This window comes from Ipomoea triloba, chromosome 14, assembly GCF_003576645.1.
Source record: "Ipomoea triloba cultivar NCNSP0323 chromosome 14, ASM357664v1".
Lineage (NCBI taxonomy): Eukaryota > Viridiplantae > Streptophyta > Magnoliopsida > Solanales > Convolvulaceae > Ipomoea > Ipomoea triloba.
The window spans coordinates 20,338,787-20,363,836 of record NC_044929.1 but is presented as its reverse complement, the minus strand read 5'-3'; the positions used below and the strand labels follow the sequence as shown (position 1 = coordinate 20,363,836).

General features: G+C 34.0%; 4 protein-coding genes across 5 annotated transcripts; 2 read left to right on the top strand and 2 right to left on the bottom strand.

Annotated features, from left to right (window-relative positions):
* Nucleotides 1–6: 6 nt before the first annotated feature.
* LOC116005030 (PGR5-like protein 1B, chloroplastic) lies at nucleotides 7–3,313 on the bottom strand. Its single transcript, XM_031245251.1, has 7 exons — nucleotides 2,945–3,313; nucleotides 2,607–2,669; nucleotides 2,414–2,500; nucleotides 1,524–1,761; nucleotides 902–975; nucleotides 706–804; nucleotides 7–497 (listed from the first exon to the last, which is right to left on the bottom strand). The coding sequence occupies exons 1-7, from the start codon at nucleotides 3,167–3,169 to the stop codon at nucleotides 417–419; spliced, it is 867 nt and encodes a 288-aa protein (XP_031101111.1). The 5' UTR covers nucleotides 3,170–3,313; the 3' UTR covers nucleotides 7–416.
* Nucleotides 3,314–5,738: 2,425 nt separating this feature from the next.
* On the top strand, nucleotides 5,739–9,071 carry LOC116004651. 2 transcript variants are annotated; one of them, XM_031244782.1, is made up of 4 exons: nucleotides 5,739–5,865; nucleotides 6,952–7,504; nucleotides 7,921–8,037; nucleotides 8,122–9,071. In XM_031244782.1, the coding sequence occupies exons 2-4, from the start codon at nucleotides 6,953–6,955 to the stop codon at nucleotides 8,839–8,841; spliced, it is 1,389 nt and encodes a 462-aa protein (XP_031100642.1). In that variant the 5' UTR covers nucleotides 5,739–5,865; nucleotide 6,952; the 3' UTR covers nucleotides 8,842–9,071. The 2 variants fall into 2 exon arrangements, with proteins under 2 accessions (XP_031100642.1, XP_031100643.1); XM_031244783.1 differs by having other exon boundaries at nucleotides 5,781–5,865; nucleotides 6,860–7,504.
* Nucleotides 9,072–9,481: 410 nt separating this feature from the next.
* Nucleotides 9,482–12,813, bottom strand: LOC116003704 (cytochrome P450 714C2-like). The gene is made up of 5 exons (XM_031243611.1): nucleotides 12,472–12,813; nucleotides 12,151–12,377; nucleotides 11,404–11,654; nucleotides 10,501–10,855; nucleotides 9,482–10,089 (listed from the first exon to the last, which is right to left on the bottom strand). The coding sequence occupies exons 1-5, from the start codon at nucleotides 12,767–12,769 to the stop codon at nucleotides 9,664–9,666; spliced, it is 1,557 nt and encodes a 518-aa protein (XP_031099471.1). The 5' UTR covers nucleotides 12,770–12,813; the 3' UTR covers nucleotides 9,482–9,663.
* Nucleotides 12,814–21,953: 9,140 nt separating this feature from the next.
* On the top strand, nucleotides 21,954–22,464 carry LOC116004084. Its single transcript, XM_031244017.1, has 2 exons — nucleotides 21,954–22,253; nucleotides 22,351–22,464. Exons 1-2 carry the CDS (start codon nucleotides 21,960–21,962, stop codon nucleotides 22,462–22,464), a joined length of 408 nt encoding a protein of 135 aa, XP_031099877.1. The 5' UTR covers nucleotides 21,954–21,959.
* The last annotated feature ends 2,586 nt before the right edge of the window (nucleotides 22,465–25,050 follow it).

The window sequence follows — 25,050 nt, the reverse complement described above, 5'->3', positions numbered from 1 at the left end:
TAATGATTTTTGTAATTGTAATGGAAAAAGATGATGTTTAGTAGAAAGTGAGGAAATGGGTCCCCCCCTATTACATAAGTGAAGAATTAGTTAGTCCATAAGCAGTCTGACCATATTTAGCCCCAAAAAAAAAAGGTTTTCAGAGAAAGGCTTCTTCACCCCAAACCTTATAAATGAAGGCAAAATTACAAAGCACTAAAAAAAGGGCTATAAAGAATCCCTATCTATATATCACAGAATTCTGTTTCAAAGAACTTGGAAATACTGACCCATTTGTCTTTGTTTGATTTGTACTCCGCTACATAGCAATGCTATGGTATTGGTTACATCTTCTCAGTGAAACGAAAATGAGTGTTGCAGAAACATTTTTACTGTGCAGAAGGCTCCATTAGCATATATTGGCAATGCCGTTACAACTATCTTTGCCTTCTACTTCTCTTCTGCCGAATCAAGTAAACACGGCCATAAACCCATCTCTGCCCAGGTCCCGAGGTGGACTGTTGCAATAGGAGGACACACGCAAGTTAGATCATTAAATTTATCGGAATTGTACAACTCAGAAGGTAGAGAATGGAATGGTTTTCAGTGGAAAAGGAAAGAGTTGTTTAGTTGATAAAAGAAATCTAAGAGTGTCAATAAACAGAATACTTCGACCAAATCTTAGTGTGCAGTCTTATGTATGAAGGAGGCCATGGTTAAACGTACCTTAACCTTGGTGCGAAATTCTATTAAGCTCTCACATACATGACACTCTGCTCTGTGGGGAGATTGATTGGGCTGATTTGATCTCACAAAAGCAAACACCTGCAATTGGTCCTTGAAGCTGTAAGGATTGGATGTTCAAAATGTTTTATAGCCTTGATTTTAGAAAGAAATAAAAGCAAACACTCATCTGACTCACCTCCTCACCGCAGTTTGGGCACGCCCCTTTAAGTGCAACCGTGTCATTTTTCCAAAGCCCTTGAAGTGCTCCAGCTGTGATAAATTCTTGAGTTATGGGTCACAATAACTTTAAAAGAATTCTTGGAAAGGGCAAAGGGATACATCCATACATTATGTAACAACCACATCACACAAGTCATTGCAATTACAAGTTATGCCCAGCATATTCATTGACTGCATTAGGTACCACATGGTATGCACATTGCAATTTTGGATAATGTTATTGCTAACTACAGTACGTTAGTACAGAATGCTCATTACACCAACAATGACAATTTTAGATCATATGAAGTCTTAACATTTGCCATATGCCATTTGCCCATTTCTCAAGGTAGCAAATGGGACCTGTGAATTAGACATTTAGACCCTTATCCAATTTATATTTGGTAAACTATACTACTTGACCAACAGACTCAAGGATAAATTAAGGAAACTGATTCCAACTCACAATTATTAAATCAAGCAAACTCAAAAGCTAAACAATAATGCAGAATTTTCATTTCTCTGATCAAAAAGAATCAAACTCAATATTACTCATCAAGGAAACATGAAGAGAAAGTGAAAGCAGATCAACTAATTACCAGACGCTGAAGCAATGGGATACCCTATGATGGATCCTAATACCATGTAAAGTACACCATTAAGCACGGTAAGAAACTGCAGCGAGGATGCTTGACTAGTGTAGGGCATTGCTGAACTGAATGCATCTTGATAAGCTTGACCGATAGTATATATTATGGGCACAAGACAAACTGAACCACCAAGACCAAGAATCAGGAGCCATATGCTTGCTAGTGCAAAAACCTGTGATGCGTCCTCCTGCCCTACATCCACATCACTCAATATTCAAGTGGAGAAAGTAACCTGCTATCCTACTGCTCAAAATGATGTAGCACCAGAACAACCAAATTATGATAATATACCGAAGGACAGAACACACAGCCATAGCATTACCAGAAGTAGATAATAGCATTTTTTTTTTAATAAATACTCCGTAACAATAAAAATATTCACCTCTCCTGTCCGTTTTTAATCTTCAGAAGACATGCTTACCAGCATTTCTCTTGTTGAATGAGACTTTCAGTTATAAATTCTCCCTTGCTCTTAAATGGAATATTATGATTCCTTTAGTATGTGCAAAAGATTATAAATTTCACTAAAATACTACTATTTAGCCTCTTCTTCTTCTTTTTTAAACACTCCTATTTAGTATTTAATTCAAGTTAAACGAAAAACAAGCTTTTATTGCATATGCTCTATTTATCAATTGAAAATCATCAGCTTAACCTCAAAACTTTGAAGTTAAAGGGGTAGAAATTATAGCAAGTAAAAACTTAAGTGAGCTATCTTCAGTTGAATGGTTGAATTCAAAGTATTACTCCAACACTTGAAGATCAATGAGAAAATGAATGTCCAGGTACCTAACAATATACTATTTTAACTTTTAAGCAAGGCCTAAGAATAAAATCACCTCTGCATCAGCATAAGTTGACTGGCGCCTTAGACTGCAGCGAGGGTACTTGACAACATACTGTGAACCATACCAACGTAGTTTTAACTGTTACAGTAATAACAATTCAGCATAAGAACATAAAGAAATAGCCCAAACAAAAAGTAACTTGTTGAAATTTAAGTACATATTATGTGTAAACCTGAAAACTTACCTCCACTCTATCAAACATATCATCAACTATTAGAGGTGAGCCACTGTAATACGAATCTCGAGCCTATAAAACAAAATTAAAAATTAGAAAAGAAGTAATAAAGTCTGTTTTCATACTGGCTTTCTCTTAATTAATCGAAGTATACATTCTCCAATTACTAATGCCAAACTACCAAACAAATAATATAATTCTATAAAATTCATCAAATACAGAAATTCAGCAACAATTTAAGTTTTAACATATCCGAATAACGAAATTCTAAGTAAATAATTAGAGAATTTGAGTTCGCAGCAAAAATATACGGAGTAGTAAGAAGTGGTAGTTTGAATGAGTAATACTTGGCAGTAAAGAGCTTCTAGCGTCTCTTGACTAGCTGTCTCTATAGGTCCGACGAATATACACGACGGACCTTGAGGAATCTCGCTCTCGTCGCAAGTAGAGACGCCGTGGCTCCGGGCGGATATCCGAACGGGAAGCAGAGCCACGGCGCGGGAGGTCCTGGATAGTTCGGCGACTGTAGACCCGATTACGTGAGGAGTGACCCGAGAGCAAGTGCCAGCCATCCACAGCTCCGGCGGAATCCAGAGGCGGCAGGCTCGCGGTGGCGTCACGAGGCGGCGGCGAAGGGAATTCGGTAACGTGCGGTTGTGATTTGGTGGGTGTGACGGGGAACGTTGATTCGCCTCGCTCGCGGTAGCCACGAGTTCATCGGCTTTTATAGTGGAAAGATGACGAAAATGCCCTCTGAGGCTGTGGACGTTTGATTAGCGTGCGAAATATCTGCATTTGTGTCGTGACATTTTTGGCTTCAAACGGCACACAAACTCACTACAAAAAATGGAAATGTATACATTTTTTTTATGCCAAATACCTTCAGATCAAACAGTATAATTGTAACTCTTTTGAAAGAGAGGTCATAAGTTTGAATCTCAACCAGAGCCAATAATACTCATAAATAAATAAATAAAAATTTATAATTTTTTTTAGCTTGCGATATTCGGTATATTTGTTAGCGTGTTATTAATTCAAATTCGACTTTGTGTTTAGTTTGAACGAAGAAATTATGAAGAAAATAATTATAATTTCGTGATAACAGAATAATTCAAACTCTATTATTTGGTAGGCAGAAACAAAAGTGTTTGGTAGATATGAGAATTAAAAGTGAAGAAGTGATATAAATATTAAAATTTTCTTATTTTTTATAATAATAAAAATAATACTCCATAACTCTTTTTTGGTAAAGCGAGAGGGGTATGATTGTTAATACTAGGAAGGCCCCTGGTAATAGCTATTACCGGTAATAGCTCATTCCCAGGAACAATGTTCTTGGGAATACAAATGCGAACCAAACAACGGAATAGGTTATTACTGGGAATGCTATGTCATTCCTTACCTATTCCGTGAACCAAACAACCCATTAATTCCTTTCAACAAATAACTAGTTAAAGTTTGAACGCTGATTTAAGAAAAAGTTTTAACTTAAAATCTTTTACAAAATTGACCCTGTAAAATAAAATAATAATGTTAAGAAATTTCTTTATATGAAAGTAAAATAATTATTAACTTTAGACAATAATGAATCAAATATGTAGGCATTGCATAGATATAAATAAAAAACGATTTTTATGTCTTAATAATTGAGTAATTTTAAAATTTTCTTTTTCCGTGTGAGTTTTAGATTGTTTTTGTAATTTAGTCATTAGTATATAGTGTCCACGGCACAAATTCTAAGCAAGCAATTTTTAGAAGTAATCCACATTGGGGCAATATTAATAAAATATGATTATTTTATTGACTTGGTATTTTTTTTTTTTTTTGGCAATAATGACAACTTTCAAATTTTGTCGGCTAAGAATCAAACTTTAGTGTATAGATTGAAGGTTTTTTTTGAATCTGGAAAGGGGGACCCCTGGTTAGCCAAAACTTAGTCTGACTCCACCACTCTGCGCTCGAAAATGATCTGCGCCAAGTCGTCTAAGTACGCTTCTTCACTCACATTGGGCATTCAACGAATACTATCCTCTCATCACGTTGCATGGCTTCGACGATGCCAGACAATCAGCCACCGCATTTTGTTCTCGATAAATCGCTTTAAAGGAGATCCTCCAATCTTTATTGATCCACTCGTTAATCTCCTCAGTGAGTTGATTCACCGGTCCACGACCAAAGGAGCCCTCCTGGATCCAATGAATCACATTCTTCGCATCCGATTGTATCCCAATGTCGCGAAATCCTCTTTGCCACGCCCACCGAAGGCCTTCCATAATAGCTTCCGCTTCAACCCCCGACGGGTGTCCATGATTAGTTCCTCTCGTGAAACCACTAATCCATTCTCCCAAGTTATTTCTCATGACGCCACCCGGACTAGCTTTGTTGAGGCTTGTTTTGACGCTTCCATCAACGTTCAATGTAAGTTGATGAGCATCTGACGCCTTCCATCTCAGTCGAACTGCATGAAATCTTATTGCACTGGTTGCACTGCCATTATGTCGAGCGAACGCACGGTCGATTTCCTCTTCGACCTCTTTAATCCAAATCGTCTTGCGCTGTACTTTCACTTCCCGCCCATTGAAGACTCTATCACATCTCCATCTCCATAGCTACCATAGAATTATGGAGAAACGGCGAGGCCAGTGTTCGCCCTCGACCTCATCCTTATTCTTGCTAATGTTTGCGGCAATCCATTCTCTGAAGCCGAGCTGCTCCCATTTCCTACGTCTGTGTGTAGAGGTGAGAGCCCTCCATACTTCCTTAGCTATGTTGCAGTGCCTGAGGATGTGTTCCGCGGATTCCTTGAAGGTTAAGACTACAAACCACTGTTTAAAAAAAAAAAAAAAGACTACAAACCACTAAGCTATGAAATTGTTGATATATAATTTTGTAATTGTGAACATAGAGTTCTAAAATTATGACATGACCCTATATTCAACAGTATAACATAATTTTTGAATCTATATAATAAAATTGTGAATATAGAATTTCAAAAATGTAAATATTGAGTAATATAATTTTGTATATTGAATTCTAAAATTATAAAAATAGAGTTCTAAAATTTGAATTTACCCATAACATAATTTGACCCGGCTTATTCCCACCCGTACTAAGGTATAACTTTGGATAATTGTGATGGGCATTGCCCTTTGACTTCTATTGGTACAATAATTTAAGAGACGAAGACCAGAGTTTACTTGGAGAAGTCATCCGACAAATCAACTCAACATTTCTTGAATCGAATTCTTCACAGCAGCACTGGTAACTGGTAGGGTTTCTTTGTTCTCTACAAATTAATTAATTTTTAAGCATTGTTTTTCTGAGAGTTGATTTCTGAGAAGTGGGTAATCTTCCAATCTCGTCGGCTTACCGTCTTGTGGATCTCCTTGCATTTATTTATTAGAAGTATTTCCATTAATTCATTGATTCTGCTGTCAAGTTTCCAGCTTTAATTTTGATAGCTAAGAAGGTTTTGGTGGAGCTGTTAGAGAAATTTTCTTATGGATTTCAGCTTCCTGATCAGTTTTATGTATGCTGTTTCCCAGCTTTATTAGTGTGTTTGTCTGTGCAATTCTGATTCACAAGCTTCAACTTTTAAGTTTGACCGGCAACCACTACCTGATGTGTAGACCGGGTAAACCTCGCCTTTTGAGTTGTGACCCTAGTCGCTGTATAAACCCCGCATTATGATCTCACTGATCAACTCAAATCAAGAATGCTAATATGACACTCCCACGGGCAGTAAAACTTGTAATTTTGCTGTTACCAAGTCTAACAGTTTGCTCTAAGCAATGCTTTTCTTTTGGAATGCCTTTTGTTGGTATTGCTATTCTTTTGGAGCTGTGGGAAAACAATAAAACAGGAAGATAAAAGCTAATAAGCCTCCTGTGATTTTGTATTTTTGGGTAAGAAGTCTTGATGATAAGAAAATTCACATTAATGGATGATATGTATAGTGTCTCTCCCAGACACTCTATATTGTTGCCTCTTCCCACAATGGTCTCTCCTAGACACTTACAGTGTCTCTCCTAGACACTCTATGTTGCCTCTTGCCGTAATGGTCTCGGATTTGCTAAGGGATTTTATGCTTAACTTGTTTGATCCTCGGTGCATAAATCATGCCTTATTGTTATTTGCTTGTTCTCTGCTTTACTTTTTTTGCACCCGCTGCAATGTCAAGTGTTATTGGCTATGCCTAATGAAGAGCGTGTTTCTTTGTCTTATTGCTGGATCTCTACCATTTAACTTCTTGTTTCATGTAGGCTTTTGAGCTTTAATGTATTATCTATCGAGATGTGCTATGTATAAGTAAATGAATAAGTCATGTTCTGTTTCTTTGTGTCGTCTATTCAAGTATGGGAGAGGATGTGATGGAGCACAATAATGGTGTGAAGGAAAAGAATAAAGAGAAAGTAGCGGAAAATTCAAAGCAGAAGCTTATTAAGTTAAGAGGCACAAACAGACCAATGAAGATGGCTAAAGTGGCCTCTGAAGGTGAGAGGAAGAAGCTCTCAAAGGAAAACGCCTCCATTGGTGAAGGTAAGGTGGGCCGAAACGAATTGACTTCTAAAGGGATAACTAGGCAGGAAACAAAGAAAGTGGCCTCAAAGAAGGTAGCTTTACAAGGCAAAGATGTGCCTGGTACGTTCCATAGGATAAAGTCCTCGAGGAAACCTGAGATGGGGATGATCTTCATGTGCAACTCGGAAACAAAGAGGGACTGCTACCGCTATAAGGTTCTAGGATTGCCAGAAAACAGGAGAGAACTAGTGGGAAATGTGCATAAAGGAATGGTACTGTTTTTATATGACGTTGATTTGAAACTAATGTATGGGATCTATAAAGCTGCTGGACCTGGTGGGTATAACATTGAACCCAATGCTTTTAACTCTCAGTTCCCATCTCAGGTTTGTCGAATTTCCCCTTCTTTAACCCTTAATATGCTTAGCGTTAAACAGTACTAGGCAGTGAGTGACTCAAGCTTATGCGTGCGAACTGTAAGGACGTGATAATGGGAGAATTTTATTTAAATTGAATGAAATTAAAGTATACCTGAACAGTGTTATATCTGATCTTGAGAGGTTAAGAGCGAAAAATCATGCTTTTCTATGAGAAGATCGAGGTTTGAGCACATAAATAAGGCTAAAGGATAGATGATATTGAGATGGTTGTGCAGGTGTGGATTTCATTTTAACGTCTTTGCAGCTACTGACATGTTCTACCAGTCCTAAAAGATTGCTTAGTTCTGTTTGCGTCTTTAGATACAAGTCAATCTATGAAAGGAGTGATTGCATTTACTCGTGTTTGTCTCATGTTCTGTTAGGTACGGTTTAAGGTCCTGGATCGTTGCAAGCCCTTGGCTGAGGAAAATTTTAGAAAGGCGATTCAAAAGAATTATTTCACCCGGTCAAAGTTTGGTTGCAAATTGACGTCTGAACAGGTTCCTGGAATTATTTTGTACAACTCCTTTTGAATTGTGTGCATCTATTGTTAAGAAAATCTTGTTGATTTAATTTCTCTGCAGGTCCAGGACCTGTGTAAGATTTTCAGAGCTGCTAGCCGAAGATCTTCAGGCAAGGCAGTGCAGAAAGATAGGATTAGGGAGCATGGGGTTGGCTATAACAAGAGGCGAGCTGCAGTGGAGGAGCCACGATATCATCGGCATCCTTATGGCTACGAAAGGGATGGGGTTGCGTTTCGAGAGGCTCAAGTGCGTCGGTTTCCAGCTACATCTCACTCATATGCCCATGAGAGGAACGCAGAAACCGATACTTACAGAAGGCGCCCATCAGCAAAAGCCCGTGATGATTCTTTTAGGCATGACCGGGTGGAAGAACCGTGGGAGGCTTATGAGCAGGACCTGTTGCTAGACCAACACCGTTATTATAGACAAGAAGCTGTACCAGAGTGCCACACTTCTTACAGACGGGATGGAATGATGGACCGCGATGACCTTCACCCCTTTGATTTCAACCCGAGGTGGGATGATGATGATGATGATGATGATGATGAGATCAGGAACCACAGAAGCTATGATCACTATTCTTCATACCGTGAATGCTCATCATACCGCGATCCTGATTACCGAATGACTCCTCCAGAACGTTTATCGGGTGAATACAGCCCTGCATCATATCGTTCGCCCAAGTACCGTTCCGGTTCAGGACCCTTGCCTGAATACCGCAATGCTGACTTGCTGCCGGAGTATCGTGTGTCCCCTGCCCTGTGGCGTAGCCGGCGTTAGTTTTGTTTTTTTTTAATCAAGTCTGTAACATTCAAGCTGGTGGAGTTATTTCATGGTTTCTTTTATTGTGTACTGGAATCACCTGCACTACATTGCTATTGGACCCTAATCAAGTTTCTCTGTTAGGGTGATTGGAAATAGTTTATCAGCCAAAGTCTATTTCTTTGATCAACTTTAATTGTTTGGTCAAACAGTTAGTAGTATGAGCATTTCGTAAACACTTTTTCACTTAACTTATTGCCAAACTTATTAATGCTAATAAGCTGGAATAAAAAAATTACTTTGAGTAGCTTATTGATATTAAATTATTGGATTTTCATTTTAAAAGTCTAATTTACAATTATTAGTTATTGTAGTGTTTATATTTATTCAATTTTTATTGAAATATATATTTTTAATATATTAGAACCGCCTATATATGTGTGTGTTAATAATTGAATTATTGTTAAGTACAGAGTATTTCTTAGTCAAATTTATATTTTTTAATATCATTAAAAATGCCTAGTGTGTTAATAATTGAATTATTATTAAGTACAGAGTATTTCTTTATAATTATAACATTATTAATAATAAAATAAAAAATAATTAATAATATCACAACGATAATAATAAATTGTAAAAGTATTTTAAGAGTTATAAATAACACAATATACTTATGCTCTAATTAATTTACCAAACATGTTGGGCTAATACTATCAACAGCTAATTTCAAAATAACCCCTTAATATTGAAGCTTATTTCTTAAACAAAAGTAAAACAGAACATAGTAAAGAAAGTGAACAAAACACACTCTGCTTAGGAAGCTATTAATGGAGATTTTGATTAGAGCTTTGTAATCAATAGATCAACGCCAAACTCAGGCTTGATAACCAGCTTGAGAGCGGGCGAATGGATGTATCTGGGAGATATGCTGAACGAGAAGTTGGTGAGGAGAGCCGAGACCAGCATCTTGAGCTCGACCATGGCCAAGTGTTGCCCGACGCACAACCTCGGCCCAAACCCGAATGGCAAGAACGAATGCTGCAGCTTGCAGGCACCACTGACGCCATTGGTGAATCTTTCTGGGTTGAAGGAAAGTGCGTCAGGTCCCCAGTTTTCTGTGTCCACATGGAGTGTCTCCACCATGGTCCAAATGTTGACGCCCTTTGGTATATCGTAGCCTCCTATTTTGATGTCGTTTAAGGCTTCCCTGGCCAGTGCTGGGCCCGAGGGATATAGACGCAACGTTTCTTGAAGAACCATTGTCACCTGAAGTAATAATAAGCATCGTTAAGAATTAAATATGGTCTAATGGATGACTAATAATCGTTAATGGTATCCAAGTAGAGGTATACAATCATTAACCAAACTTTTTAAAGAATTAACCGTTAATTGAACCGAACTTTGTATTGTCGAATTAACTGAACCGAAAGTTTTTTCTTTTTCCTTCACTTTACCGATTAACAGAAGGTTTTTAAACTAAAGTGTTAAATTTTTAAAATAATACTTATAATAATAAATTCAAATAAAATAATCCCTATAATAATAAATTCATAAGAAAATTCACAAACACAATACTATAATAACACTATAAACACAAATTATAAAGTCCACACACACACATATATATTTAATGATAATTTAGGGGTAAAAAAGTAATTTTCCTTTGTTTATATATACCGTTTTCATTCTACGAAGCATTTCAGCGTCTGGAGTTTGGCCATGGCAGATCTCGGCGATCTCATCGCGGCAGCGCTGCTGCCAGTCAGGATGGGCGGCCAAGAGCATGAGGCACCAGGAGGCGCCGATGGCGGAAGCCTCGTGAGCGGCCAGGTAGACGTTTTTGCAGTTGGAGACGATGAAGGCATCGATCTCCTGCGGAGACATTTGTCCGGCCTCTGCGCCTTCAAGAACCATTTGCAGCAAGTCCTTCTCCGCTCCCTTCTCCTTCCTCTCCTTCACCACTTCTATGATCAAATCGTGAATTTCTTTGTCCAGCGCCCACCCTTCTCTGTTCCCCTTCGTCGGAAGACGCCTAAAACATACCATTTTGTCATTATATAAAACAAATTTTTTGTAATCAGAGGTAAAGTGTCAAATTCAGTAATGAGTGACTAAAGAATTGTTGAGCCGTGGTGGTCGTAAGGAGTCAAGTCTAGTACCCTAGATCTCAAAAATATTATAGCAATCTATAAGAAATCAAAATTGTCTTTTAAAACTATGCAATTAAGATTGACAGGTGTTAGAAGAGAGAATTGTGGTGATCCGTAAAAAGTAAGTCTAGTATCTTGTTTCTGGAAAATGTTATAGCAATGTATAAGAAAATAAAGTTGTCCTCAAAACTATGCAGGTAAGATGAGAGAGGGGATCGCTGACTGAGGACTCAACTTGGCCTAAAGAGAGAAATTCTGTTTTGTGGCGGCAAAAGATACAAACAGGCATGTAAAAGGTTAATAGGCGGCTCAGATTGAAAGTTAAACTGTAATTTTGTGACTATTAAATCAATAATATGACTAATTTGACTTTTATATAAATTGATTTTAAATATATAATGATAGGAGAGAGAGAGAAATATAATATTACGATAGTCCTGGGATTCCGATGGTGGTGACTTTGGCAGAAGTGGCCTCCTGGAGATCTTTAAGCCTGTTGAAGATTTCTTTTCCCCTTTCGTAGCTGCTCCCAAAGCAGGCTCTTGATATGACGTCGCCGGAGAAGGCTCTCATATATTCATCTATGTTAATATCTGCCACTCCTCCTTCCGCCGCTTCCACCACCGCCTTCCATTTCTCCACCAATATTCTTGCTGATTCTGCAAATAAGGGTGCCATTCCCTGCACAATATTTACCAACTTTTATCATTCATCATGAATACTTCTAAGGCATCCAACAATATATATTTTTTGAGTGACCAAATAAATCTAATCACTATTTGAGGTTGCATATAGGATAAACTTCGCTTTTTGACCTTGGTCAGCAAATAATGTTGAGGTAAATCAACCTTGGTTGTCTATAGCTAATAGGCTCAAATCAAGGCTAATAGACTGTTGTCATTCCGAGTTGAATTTGTAATTTTGTATTTACTAAACCAACAATCTGACCAGTTTAGGTGGGATTCTCCCTATACACATTTATTATCACAATATATAATAAAACTCATATAACGGGTCATACTATATATTTTTTGAGTATTACTGATTTTGTTACAATGCTGTATCTGTTTATAGCTACTTTCTCGATCTACTGAAATATAAAGAGTCAATGCTCCTATTAGGAATCAGTATAATGTCAATGGATATCTTAGAATTCCAACGAAAACATAGTCCATACCTTGACCTTCTCCATGTACAATTCAGGGGCAAGGACTTTTCTATGATAAGCCCAAGTTTGTCCATTTGATGTCAAGATGCCCTCTCCCAACAAAGTACCAAACTCCTCCTTATGATACCTAGGTTTTCCTAGGTCATAGGATTTGCATGTGGTGATCTCCTTCACCATGTCCGGGTTGTTCACATACAATATCTGTCTCGTACCGAGCGAAAACACGAACAATTCACCTACACACGCATCAGAATTTAAGATTAGACCGAAATCTCCGGGTCAAATATGCATGCATATGGTTTAAATTAAAACTACAACTTGCATGCTTACCATACTTCTTCCTCCATGGATCAAAGAAGGGAAAAAGAGAGTTGATCCAATTGTGATCAAACTCTCCTTTCTCATTGACCAAAGATTCTGTCCTTGGTTTCGCCTGCATCGGCTTCTTCACCTCCGAGATGTTTCCGAGAAGGAAAGCCGGCGGCGGCCCATCTATCCCTTGCTTCTTCAATACCCTCCGGATCCTCGCCGGCTCCGCCACCAAAACCTCGTACACACGGCGGAGCAAGGCTAGAACACCGATCGAGAACAATGAAATGAGGACCTTAGAGAGAATATGAACCTCCATTATTAAAATTCCTTTTTTTTTTTTTTTCTTTCTCTTCTCTTGTTCTCTCTTGAAGGTCAGTGGGTGAGTAGGGGTTTATATAATGTTTGTAGACAATTGTTTAATGATTTTTTTTGTTAAGACTAATAATGAGATTGGAGACAAGACAGACGACTCAGGAATATAATTTGCCTGTTAATGCTGACTAAGTTTAGTCTTGAGATTTTGGAAGTAAATGTGGAGGACCATGTTACTGTCTTGTTATAAAATTCAAACCTGAGTAATATAAAATAGCCGGTCGTTTTATTAAAATATTTCACTAATGAAATTTTTGTCCCTAAATAATGTAAAAATAACACTCTTCACAAAAAATTGAAGAGCAAGCAAAGCGTAACCACTTTATAGATAATTTAAGCTAAGGACAATAAATAATAACGACATGCTTGGGAGACAAATATATATATGCTAACTATTTCCTCTTCTTTTTTTTTTTTTTTTTAAGAGCAAATTCCACTTTTACTGGGTATTTGGTTGGAGGGAAATACAATTCTATTCCCACTTAATTTCAAAGGCAAGTAAATTCCTTCGTTTGGTTGGAGGGAATTGCAATTCCGTTGAATTAAAATTTCATCATTTTCATGGAATTATAATCATATGCCTCTCTTGGTATTTCAATTCCATGAATTTTAGGAAGAAAAAAATAACTTTGAGACAAAATTATACCTCTGTTTTTAACCTAAAATTTATGTTTGACTTCTCTCTTTCGATTATAGTGTGTCTTCTTCCTCTACTCTCAACACAGAATGTCAATTAGTAGGCTAACCTCAATCAAATATGCTTTCTCAAAACTCCCTTATCTATTTTATTGCTTTCATTATGCAATTCTAAAGTTTATTTATAGCTTGTTATATAAATTTCCAAAAGCAAAATTTGAATTTGGTCATTTAGATTTTTTAATAATAATAATAATGTTTTAAAATAATAATAATAATAATAATAATAATAATAAGGATGGGCGTTTTGGACTTTATACTACTTATTCCCTTTCAATTCTTATGTATAGCAAACATTGGATTTGAAATTCCTAGTAATTCTATTCCTGCACACCAAACACTTGAATTTAAATTACCACTTTATATTCCCACATTAATATCTCCCATATAATTGTAATTCTTTTTCCATTTAATTCCCTCCCTCCAACCAAACGCCATGTTAGTTCTCGACTATTGTGGCATTGCAACATTTAGTCGTATTCTTTTAGTTTTGTCATATTACATCCCTATACTATATATTGTGGCATTGCAACATTAGGTTTACTTTAGTTTTTAATTAATCTGTATATGATATTAGTTTTGTTTTAATCGTTTTGATGTGATCTTTCAAATGGTATAATTTTATTTTTAATTATTTAAATTTTATGTTTATGTATTTAACAAATATATAAATTCATAAAAACAAAATAAGGATACAAAAGAAATTAACAAAAATGAAAAAGGAAAAACTTGAAAATAAAAAATTAACACAAATTTGGCGTTAATCTACAGTGCAGTTCCATATATGGCTCTGCACCGTAGACCAACGCCAAAATGGCAAAAGATTTGGCGCCTTCGTTGGAGACAATTTTGCGCCAAATCTTGCGCCAAAATGGCGTTTGGCGCCTTCATCGGAGAAGGTCTTACACCAAATATGGTGTAATACTATTCATTTACACCATTAGTATTACAACATTAGAACTTTTAAAAATCTTTTTGATAATTGTTTCCTTTTAAAAATTTATATTATTATAAATAAATTATAAAGATTTAAAGATATTATTGAGCCGTTTAAAACGAGATCAATATCGACTATAAAATAATTAAAAATTAAAATACATAAAAACATAAATTTAATTTTAAAATATTATTATTTATATCAAAATTATATTTTATATTAAAATAATTAAAGTAAACAAAATTAAAGTTTTAAATTATAAGAATACAAATTATTTTAGTGTAGGAATAGAATTTGGTGTAAATGGATTAAAGATGAAATAAAATTTGGTGCAGAATTTGGTGTAAATGGATTGGAGATTAAAAAAAAAAATTAGTGTAAGAATATGTTGGAAATATTTATTTTGATGTAAAATTTGGTACAGAATTTGGTATTTTTGATTGGGGATAGCCTTTATATATATTAAGCAATTAAAAGGTGCCACATATTAAGTTAGATGTAGAAAATAGGAGTATATTTAGAATTACTGATATATGATAGCAAGTCTTTTGTACTTTCTGCAAGCTAGCCAGCAATTTGGATGTGATTTGAATAGGGTAGTGAAATGTTTGTGTACAATAAATCACAAGAAGTCACGCAAGAAAATATAACAAAAATTCATAGGAGCTACTTGAGAATATGTAAAACCCCATTTTAATATATTAGGGTTTGTGTGTCACGCTTGAGTGCTTGACCAAATAAATATTGTCAAGAATTGAACTTGTGAGAATTACGCTCTATCCATTTGGTCACTCTTTTTGAAGCATTTATAACAATTTTATATTTATATAACTTATAGGAGTTATAGCTTAAAGAGTATTTCTTTTTAGTTCGTTAATTCAAGTGACTAGTTTTCTTTTAATGTTGGATTGGTTTGACCATGCACTTGTATAGTTCAATTCAAGAAATCTCATCGTTGAAAATTTAAACATTTTTTAATGGGCACTATCTCAAAAAATAAAAATAAAAATCTCATGAGGTTGGAAGATCATACAGTATTGCAAACTCAGTCAAAAGTTATTTCTAGATTGCATTATTATTCTAAAAAAAGGGTCACAACTTGTGTGAGACCGTCTCACGGATCCTTATTCGTGAGACGGGTCGGGTCGGATCAAAGCACCATGCAAATGTCATATTTATATGTGCAAATCTTATATTTATATGCTCAAATATAACACTAATCAAAAATACAATTTTTGTTACTTATAAAAGAAAAAGTAATACATTTTTCATAATAAGTAATGTTGACAAGTGCATCTCACTTATAAGGGCAAATATAATACTTTTGAGGAAAAATGTAATACTTTTAAATCGAGATGTAAAAGTATTGTATTTTCCCTTAAAAGTATTACATTTACCCTAATAAGTAACAAACATTTTATTCATGATTAGTATTACATTTGAGCATATAAGTATGTCATTTGTGCATATAAGTGTTACATTTGCATCTTGACCCGACCCGACCCGACTCATGGTGAGACGGTCTCACACAAGTTTTTGCCCTAAAAAAAAAATATTATTTTATCTTCTTAAATCACTTCTGATGTGGTAATAAAATTCTTTATATTTATTAACTTCTTATAAATTAATCAATGTGAACCCCGCAAAATAAATATAAGAATCCATCTAATTAAATAATTAATATATAATCAAATACAAAAAAAAAAAAAAAAAATCAAATACTGCCTCATAGAAGGTTAATATTATGAGGTGTGTGTATAGAGTATGGTCAATTAAAATGATGTTTTTCTTTTGGTATATAACAGAAAAGACAAAACTTAGCACAAAATTACAAATAACGTGGCAAATCATATTGACATGGCAATTTATATTTTATATATGGACCAGGGTCCACATAGCATTATGAATTCTAAATTGAAATAATGAGGTATAGAATTCATAATTGTAAAGTACAAAATTATAAAACAATATAAAAAAATCACAACACAAGACACATAGCATAGCATTATGGACCAAACTGGATTGAAAAGACGATGTACAAAATTCATACTTGTAAGGTACATAATTCCAAAACACAAGACACAAAAAATATAACACAAGGCACATACACATGTTATATATTTTATTTATTTTTTCAAATCTGATTTAGGTACATAATTTGTGTCATAGGCACTGAATTTCACAACAAAAGACACATAAATTAATAACATGAGGCATAATTATTAATTTGTTTCAAGTACAGATCGAATTCATACTCTTAAGATACAAAATTTCATAATGCAAAACACAAAAAGTCATTACACAAAACACATGCACATGAATCATGGTCTATAGTGTAGTGTGAACCATGACCCTATTCACATTCTCTATGGTCAAAATGGACCTAATGTCATTCAACAAAGTGTGCAAAACATATAATTCGAACATTTCAAAGTGGGTATTTGTTAGTCTTCCTATAGATAGTTACTTAATTAGTTAGTCTCCCTATAGATATGAATTATATGGCATCTCCATGCATGCTTATAAATTCTCGAAAATCTATTTAATCATTTAGCTAAAACTCACTATTTTCTTCTTCAAATGTCATTATTTTTATAAATCACATTACATATGTATAATAGTAAAATAAAAAATAAAAAGAAACAAACAAAGCAATCATTAAATACAATGTACAAAAAGTCTAATACCAAGCCTTTTAAGTCGTGTATCAACACTATCAATCATAGTTATCTCCAATTTTCTTCAGCATTGACTAGAAATTTGTTACATACTTAGAATCTTTTAACTTTCAACATTTCGATCGATCATAGTACTGACTATTGACGATTTCCTTTCTCTCTCTCTCTCTCTTTTTTTTTTTTTTTTTTTTTTTTTTTTTAAGCATTTATAAAAAATAAAAGAACTATTTTATTTTATACTCCTTTTCCAAATTTAAAATTATGATTTAATTGATGATTGCTTTAAATTGATAAGGTGTATAATTAATTTGGTTGGCATGAGTGACCGTGCACTCTCGTTCCTTAAGAAAGGCCGAGAGTTCAAACTCTTACTCTTTTGTATGGAAAACAAATTAAACTTGACCAACACTTTATCCCTTAATTGGGTCGGCCCGGTGCGAACAACGATTAATTTGAGTATGGTACGACACCTACTTAAGAAGGTTATTTGAGTTGGATTACAAATAAAAAGTATATTATTTGATTACTAAAAGAGTAACTTGTATTTAGGGAAAATATATTATTTTGTATAATGTATATTCAATACACAAATCATGTACTTTTAATATATTTAAAAATGTACTTTTTTAATGATCCACACGGCACTCTATATATGCAGTCCTTATATCTTGGACTAGGGTTCACAATGCATTGTGGATCCTGGTGTATGTGTATGTGTTTTATGTAATGAGTTTTTGTGTCTTGTGTTATGAAAATTTGTAGCTGAAACAATTAGTAGTTGTGTCTTATGCTATGAATTTTCGTGTCTTGTGCTGTGAAATTCCATGCCCATGAACACAAATTTTGTACCTAAATCAGATTTGAAGAATAAGTAAATATATAACATGCGTATGTGTCTTGTCTTATGATCTTTTTTGTCTTTTGTTATGAAATTATTTACCTTATAACTATGAATTATGTACCTCGTTATTTTGATCCAAGGCCCCCAATGATATGTGAATTCTGATCTATGATATAAATTGTTCACTCTATGGACCATGGTTCACATAATAATTTGGGAGGTTATTTTTGGTACTCTAGATATTGGGTAACATTCAGCTGTGGATATAGATGAAAATAGGTTAGACCCCTTCATAGGGCATGCATATGAACAGGCATGATTAGGATCTGGCCTATTTAATAAAAAGGTTAGACTTAGGCGTATTTTAAAGCTTATTAAACTAAACTGGTCTTTTCTATGCGCGATGCACAAAAACATATGCCCAATATTTATATTTTAAAAAATAATAACAAATTCTTACTAATTAAAATCTATACGAAAAAATTTATTTATTATATTAATCTAATATATAATGTCTACAAATATTATTATCATTAAAGAATATAAGAAAAGGTATGATGGATGCATGGGTATGGTAAAGTTAATGGAAAAAATAACGGCAATTATAACAGTACATATTTTTGTCCAAAAAATTATATAGTACAACTCTAAAAACACAATATACAAAATAATTAGCACTAAAACATGAACATAAATTGAAGATATAACTTTGATTGAGGCTTATTATGTTTTTAGATATTACATTAAAGGTCATGATTTGTGGTGATTGGTCAGAGTATTTGAATATTTTAGTCCAATGTATTTGTATAAAAAAAATCACATTATTCCACACTGGAGTGCAAGCAGTTTTGGCTAACATTTATGGTGACGTTGAAGTCCAGATGAGTCTTTTATTTATTTATTTTTAAAATTTAGATAGAGTAGAGGAAATTTTGAAAGTATGGTCCATTTGGCCTCTGCGTTAGATGCACAAAATATTTCAATTGTTATACTATCCACCAAAGTTTATATTGTATTGTGAATCCCGATACAAAAATTTTGTACTTTAATTAACACATTTTGTATTTATAATTAACAATTTTTGTACATATAAATAAATTAATTAATAATTATTGACACATAATATGATAGTTGCAGATACAGAAACTATCAACTACAAATATAAAATATATCAACTATAAAATTTAAAAGTTATTTTTAGATCAGGATCTACCATACAATACAGATAGATTCTACTTCATGGTGTAATTTGCCAAAATATTTTGATAATAATTATCGTCCTTCCACTAAAGTATATAAAATTATAAATGGTGGGAAAATCAAAGTCAAGTCTTTGATTTTTTTTAATTAATAATTATTCAATGAAATTTTGGAGTGTTATAGAATTTTCAGTGTCCAAGTATGCACGCCACTCGGAAAAAAAAAAAAGAATATGGACTGCACCAAAACTATATCATATCATACGTAAATAATACTCCAAATAACTTCATGTAATTAAGATAATAATTTTAAATTTCATTTTTATAGCTATATTTAGGGATATTAATCAGGTTAATCAATTGGATTTTGGGCTATCGAACTCATCAAATCGGGTTAATCAAAATTTTTTTTTCTTGGTCAAGTTTAAAATTCTTGGTCCTAAGCTCTAATTCTATAACCTCGGCTGTCAGGCTAATCGTTTTTTTTTTTTTTTAATCCGGGTTTAAAATTCTTAGACATAACCCTATAACCTCAGCCCGTCGGACTTGTTGAGTCAACTAAAACTTTTCACATTTTTAAATTAACATTCTAAACTTTCAATTTTAATGAATTAACGCATTTATAGTAATAAATATAAACTTATGTATCATTCAATGATTCAATCAATATAAGCCTCCATTTCTAAATTTCAACTAAAAATAATTAATATATTTATACTATAATATAATTGATGGGGATATTGGGTGTGGGCTGGATTTATTGGGCTTGTGATGGTGGGCTGGATTGAGGTGTCCACGGAAAAGTGGGCCCGGGTCGGTGAGGGTGTCGTCGGCGGGGGCGTTGGCAGCGCCCGGTCACGGTGCGCCCAGCGCACCCGGTGCGTGGCCGAGCCATGACTTGGCGCCACCTCGTACCGGCGGTGTTATTGGCCAGCGCGAGGTGGCGCCAAGTCACAGCTCGACCACGCACCGGGTGCGCTGGGCGCGCCGTGACCGGGCGCTGCCAGCGCCCCCGCCGGCGGCTACGCCGGCCCGTCGGCGCCCAGCCGGCGACACCCTCACCGACCCGGGCCCACTTTTCCGTGGACACCTCAATCCAGCCCACCATCACAAGCCCAATAAATCCAGCCCACACCCAATATCCCCATCAATAATAATTATAATAATTTTTTATTATTTTTAAAAAATAATAATTTTTTATTATTTGTTTTAATAAAAAATATTTTATTTTGTAATAAATATATTAAAATTTTGTTTAAAAATTTAATAAAAATTATTAAAAATGAGCTTACGACTCTGTTAATTTGATAGAGCTTTTTTAGAGCTTAATAAGTTATAGCTTTGGTAAAACTTGCAAAGCTTAAAATAATAGTTTATTTTGAAACGCTCATCCACTTAACATTTCAAAATAAACTATAAGCTTTTCCTTTTTTTTTTTTTTAATCTTTATTAATTTATAAAAATGACATCATTTACCCTTCTGTAATAAAAACCCTAATATCTTTTTTTTTTTTTTCTAAAACTCTTCTCCTTGCAGTTCTTTACAGGAAAAACTAACAGTTACTATTACCAAACAGCTTAATGGGATGTTAGATCATAAATGTGATATATATTTAGAATTTAAATTGCAATATATATCATTATTTAAATGCCAATTCAACTACCGTAATGTAGTGTGATGACATCACAGTTACCAGTTCAAATGACTGGTCATAGATTTGAACTCCAGTGGTAGGGGTTTAGATTCTTCTTTGGGTTAAAAATGTTTGAGAAAGTATAGAAAAGATACTACCTTGTAAAGAATCTTAAATATATCACTATTTAAATTTGAATTTCTAAAAACGTCCTTTTATGTTTTTTTAACACTTATCCTCTTATTAAGCTAATTTTAAAAACAGCTTAATTTCAACCATTTAGCTTATTAACTATTAGTTTTTCAGCTTCAGCTACTAGTTTTATAGTTTCAGCTTTCAATTAGCGTTTTAACTAGGTGTGCCAAACAGAACCGTAAACACATAAATTTCATATATTTTTTTCTACATCAATTGTGAAATTAAAATAATAATAATAATAACTTGAAGTGATTCGTAGTATCGGGCTAACCCATTTAGGTCATCAAGCTGATCAAGTTGCTTTTTTATCATACTAAAATTTTTTAGTCCTAACTCTAAAAATGTTTGGACTTATCAGATCAACCTATCAATTTTGAGCTATGATTTTCATCCCTAATTATACTTTACATTTACAACATATCATGGATATCGGCTTTAATTTTTTCTCTATAAGTTTGAAGAAAAATTAAAAATAAAAAATGGAAAATAATTTTTTCCTGGCCCCACTCTCTTTGAGTACAAATCGAGAAAAATATGCCAATATCACAATTTATATCATGCCCTAGAGATTATGATGCGCATTGTGAATCGTGGTTGATATTATATTATGTACTTGCATTTAATATATTATGTATTTTTAATTAACAAATTATATACCTGTAAATAATTTGAATGTATACAATATGTTAATAAAAATTTGAGCAAATTGTCATTTTGGTCCACTGATTATAGGGGTCCTATTGATTCTAGTCCACGACTTTCAAAAGTGTTAATTGCATATCATGACTTTTCAATTTGTATCAATTTTGGACACTCCGGTGAAATTTCCGACCAAATGTCACCGAATTCTCTTAATCCCTCTGATCTGACTTAATTCAAGGGACAACAATATACTTTCCACTATTCAAAATAACCCAACCCAAACCAATAATCCCAAACCCAGTTCACGATATGGAGAAAGCTATCGCTAATCCAACCATTGGATCGATGTGGAACAAGCGAGGACCAGCTGATGATTCCGCCGGCGACGGCGACGATAGGGACAAAGCTATCGCAAAAACAGCTGGATTCGTGGTCTTCTCAGGAATCGCGATGAGCATTATCAAAGCCCTAAACCCTTTCAACAATAATACCAGCCTAAAAAACGGCGACAATGAGTCGACTCAACCTCAAGTTCTTAAGCAATGGCAGCCTCAGGAACTTCCACCGCTTCCGCCTCCACCTCAACCTCCTTCTGAACCCATTGTAACGGTCCATAATTCCATCTTACAAATCCATCATCAATTTCTAAACATTTATTTATTTATTTGTAATTTTTTGTTTATTCTTTTTGGTTTTGTAGAAATCAACTTGTTGTTCCGAGCAAAATGCGGTGGAACCATCACCGAAGGTATTTTGGATTATTGGTTTGGGTTGGGTTATTTTGGATAGTGGGAATTACATTTTTACCTCTTGAATTAAGTCAGATGAGAGGGATTAAGAGAATCCGGCGACATTTGGCCGGAAATTTTACCGGAGTGTCCAAAATTGATACAAATTGAAAACTCATGGTATGCAATTAACACTTTTGAAAGTCGTGGACTAGAATTAATAGGACCTCTATAGTTAGTGGACCAAAATGACAATTTGCTCTAAAAATTTAGGCAAATTATGCCATAGACCCGGGTCCACCTTGCAAGATGAACCCATGTCAAAAACGCACGTCTGTTATAATGGTACTCTTTCCTCAGTTAACGCTATTTTTTTTTGTGAGCATAAAGTTCAAAAATTGTGAATCTAGATTTAAAAAATTGTGTTATATTGTTGAATATAGAGTTCTGTAATTGTGAATATAGAGTTATTTAATTGCGAATATAGAGTTACGAAATTGTGAATATATAGTACAAAAATTGTGAATATAGAGTTCTGTAAGTGTAAATATATAGTAAAAAATTGTGAATATAGAGTTCTGTAATTGTGAATATAGAGTTCTGTAATTGTGAATATATAGTACAAAAATTGTGAATATAGAGTTCTGTAAGTGTAAATATATAGTAAAAAATTGTGAATATAGAGTTCTGTAATTGTGAATATAGAGTTCTGTAATTGTGAATATATAGTACAAAAATTGTGAATATAGAGTTCTGTAAGTGTAAATATATAGTAAAAAATTGTGAATATAGAGTTCTGTAATTGTGAATTATAGTAAAAAATTGTGAATATAGAGTTCTGTAATTGTGAATATAAGTAAAAAATTGTGAATATAGAGTTCTGTAATTGTGAATATATAGTACAAAAATTGTGAATATAGAGTTCTGTATTGAGTTTTGAAATTTTATATATTGAGATCGAAAATTGTGAATATTTAGTTCTAAAATTGTAAATATAGAGTTCTAAAATTGTGAATATAGAGATAAAAATTGTGAATATAGAGGAACGAATTATATATGAAGACAAACGACAAGGAAGTAATCAATTTTTCTTTTTAAATTCAGACGGCGTCATTTTGAAGTAAAACGATGCCATTTGGACTCGAGCCCCATAAAAACTGAAAAGTTTATATCCGGGCTCAACATGGGCTGTAATATGTTTGCCATTTTCCTACATGGCCGAAGAAATGTCTCAACAGGAACATTCAAGTTAGCCCAAAACATTTTTTTAATAGGGTAGAATCTAAAAGTAATAAACCAGATTTTTTTTTTAATAAATAAAATTCTTTTTCCCCGAATGTATTATTGTGGTTGGAATTTGGAAACATAATAGTGATGAGAAACCTTATCCAGATTTTTATTTAAAAAAATAAACACATATGTATTCTAAGATGTGCATTACTGCATTGTACTAATTTGTAAGAACTACAATAATAATAATAATAATAATAATAATAATAATAATAATAATAATAATAATAATAATTTTGTTTGCGCGCGGTAGTATATGAGATAACTGTACATACATTTTGAGTTATATCCGGTAGTATATGAGATAACTATACATACATTTTGAGTTATATCCAATATAAATAAGAGAGAAGTTTATGTAGCAGTGACTAGAAGAGAGAATATGGGAAAGAGAAGGGAAAGAAGAAGAAGAAACATGCAAGAGGTGGATGGCTAAAGATTGGGAGGTAACCATTAAACATGTATATCGAGAACAAAATCACATAGCGGATAATCTGGCCAAGCTTGCGTGCTAAAGGGAAGATAGATGGAGCTGCTTAAGAGAACCTCCTGCTGTTATTTTGAGAAATATAGAGGAAGACACCCTGGGCATCCCTAGTGTGCGTTGTGGTGTTAGAGTATATTAAGTTCTCTTGTTTTGGGGTTATCCCTCCGTATAATCCAAAAAAAAAAAAAAAAAAAAAAAAAAAAAAAAAAAAAANCCAAAAAAAAAAAAAAAAAAAAAAAAGAAGAAAAAAAAAAACTACAAATGATTTAAAATAACACGCTCCTGGTGTGCATAATACGCACCAGGAAGTAGTTAACTGATTTAGTGGGGTCCACACATATAATAAAAGCCAAAGGCTTCTTACAATGAAGACCTAAATTACTCTATCTCTTTCACTTAGGATTATATTTCCTTAAAAATTACTCCAAAATTTTTATGGGGATGCTCTAAAGCATTATATTATTATTTGTATCTTCCTGAATCTTGTGTAGTGTACAACAATTAATATTTGCTGATTCTGACATCTTAATTGCTTCCAATCTTCTATTCAGAAATACAGCAGACCAAATGATGTTTCCTTCTTTCCTATGGTAGAGGCAATGTGGCCACAACTCAACCCCTAAATCTTTTCTTCAACATTTGCAGACCACCTAGGCTACTATACAGAGTCATACAAATAATTATATTATATTGTCCTTATCATTATATATATGTACCCCCCAAACTCAAGCTCTTGCCCTTAACTTCAGTTCACCACCTAGCTAGCACACTCCTTAATAAATGTGACCTAATGGCTGGTAGGGTAAGTGTTCATATAAGTTGTTAATTATTACCATCTGCCTATGAATAAGAATCTTTGAATTGTATGTGCCCGGCCTAAAGGGATTGTCGATCA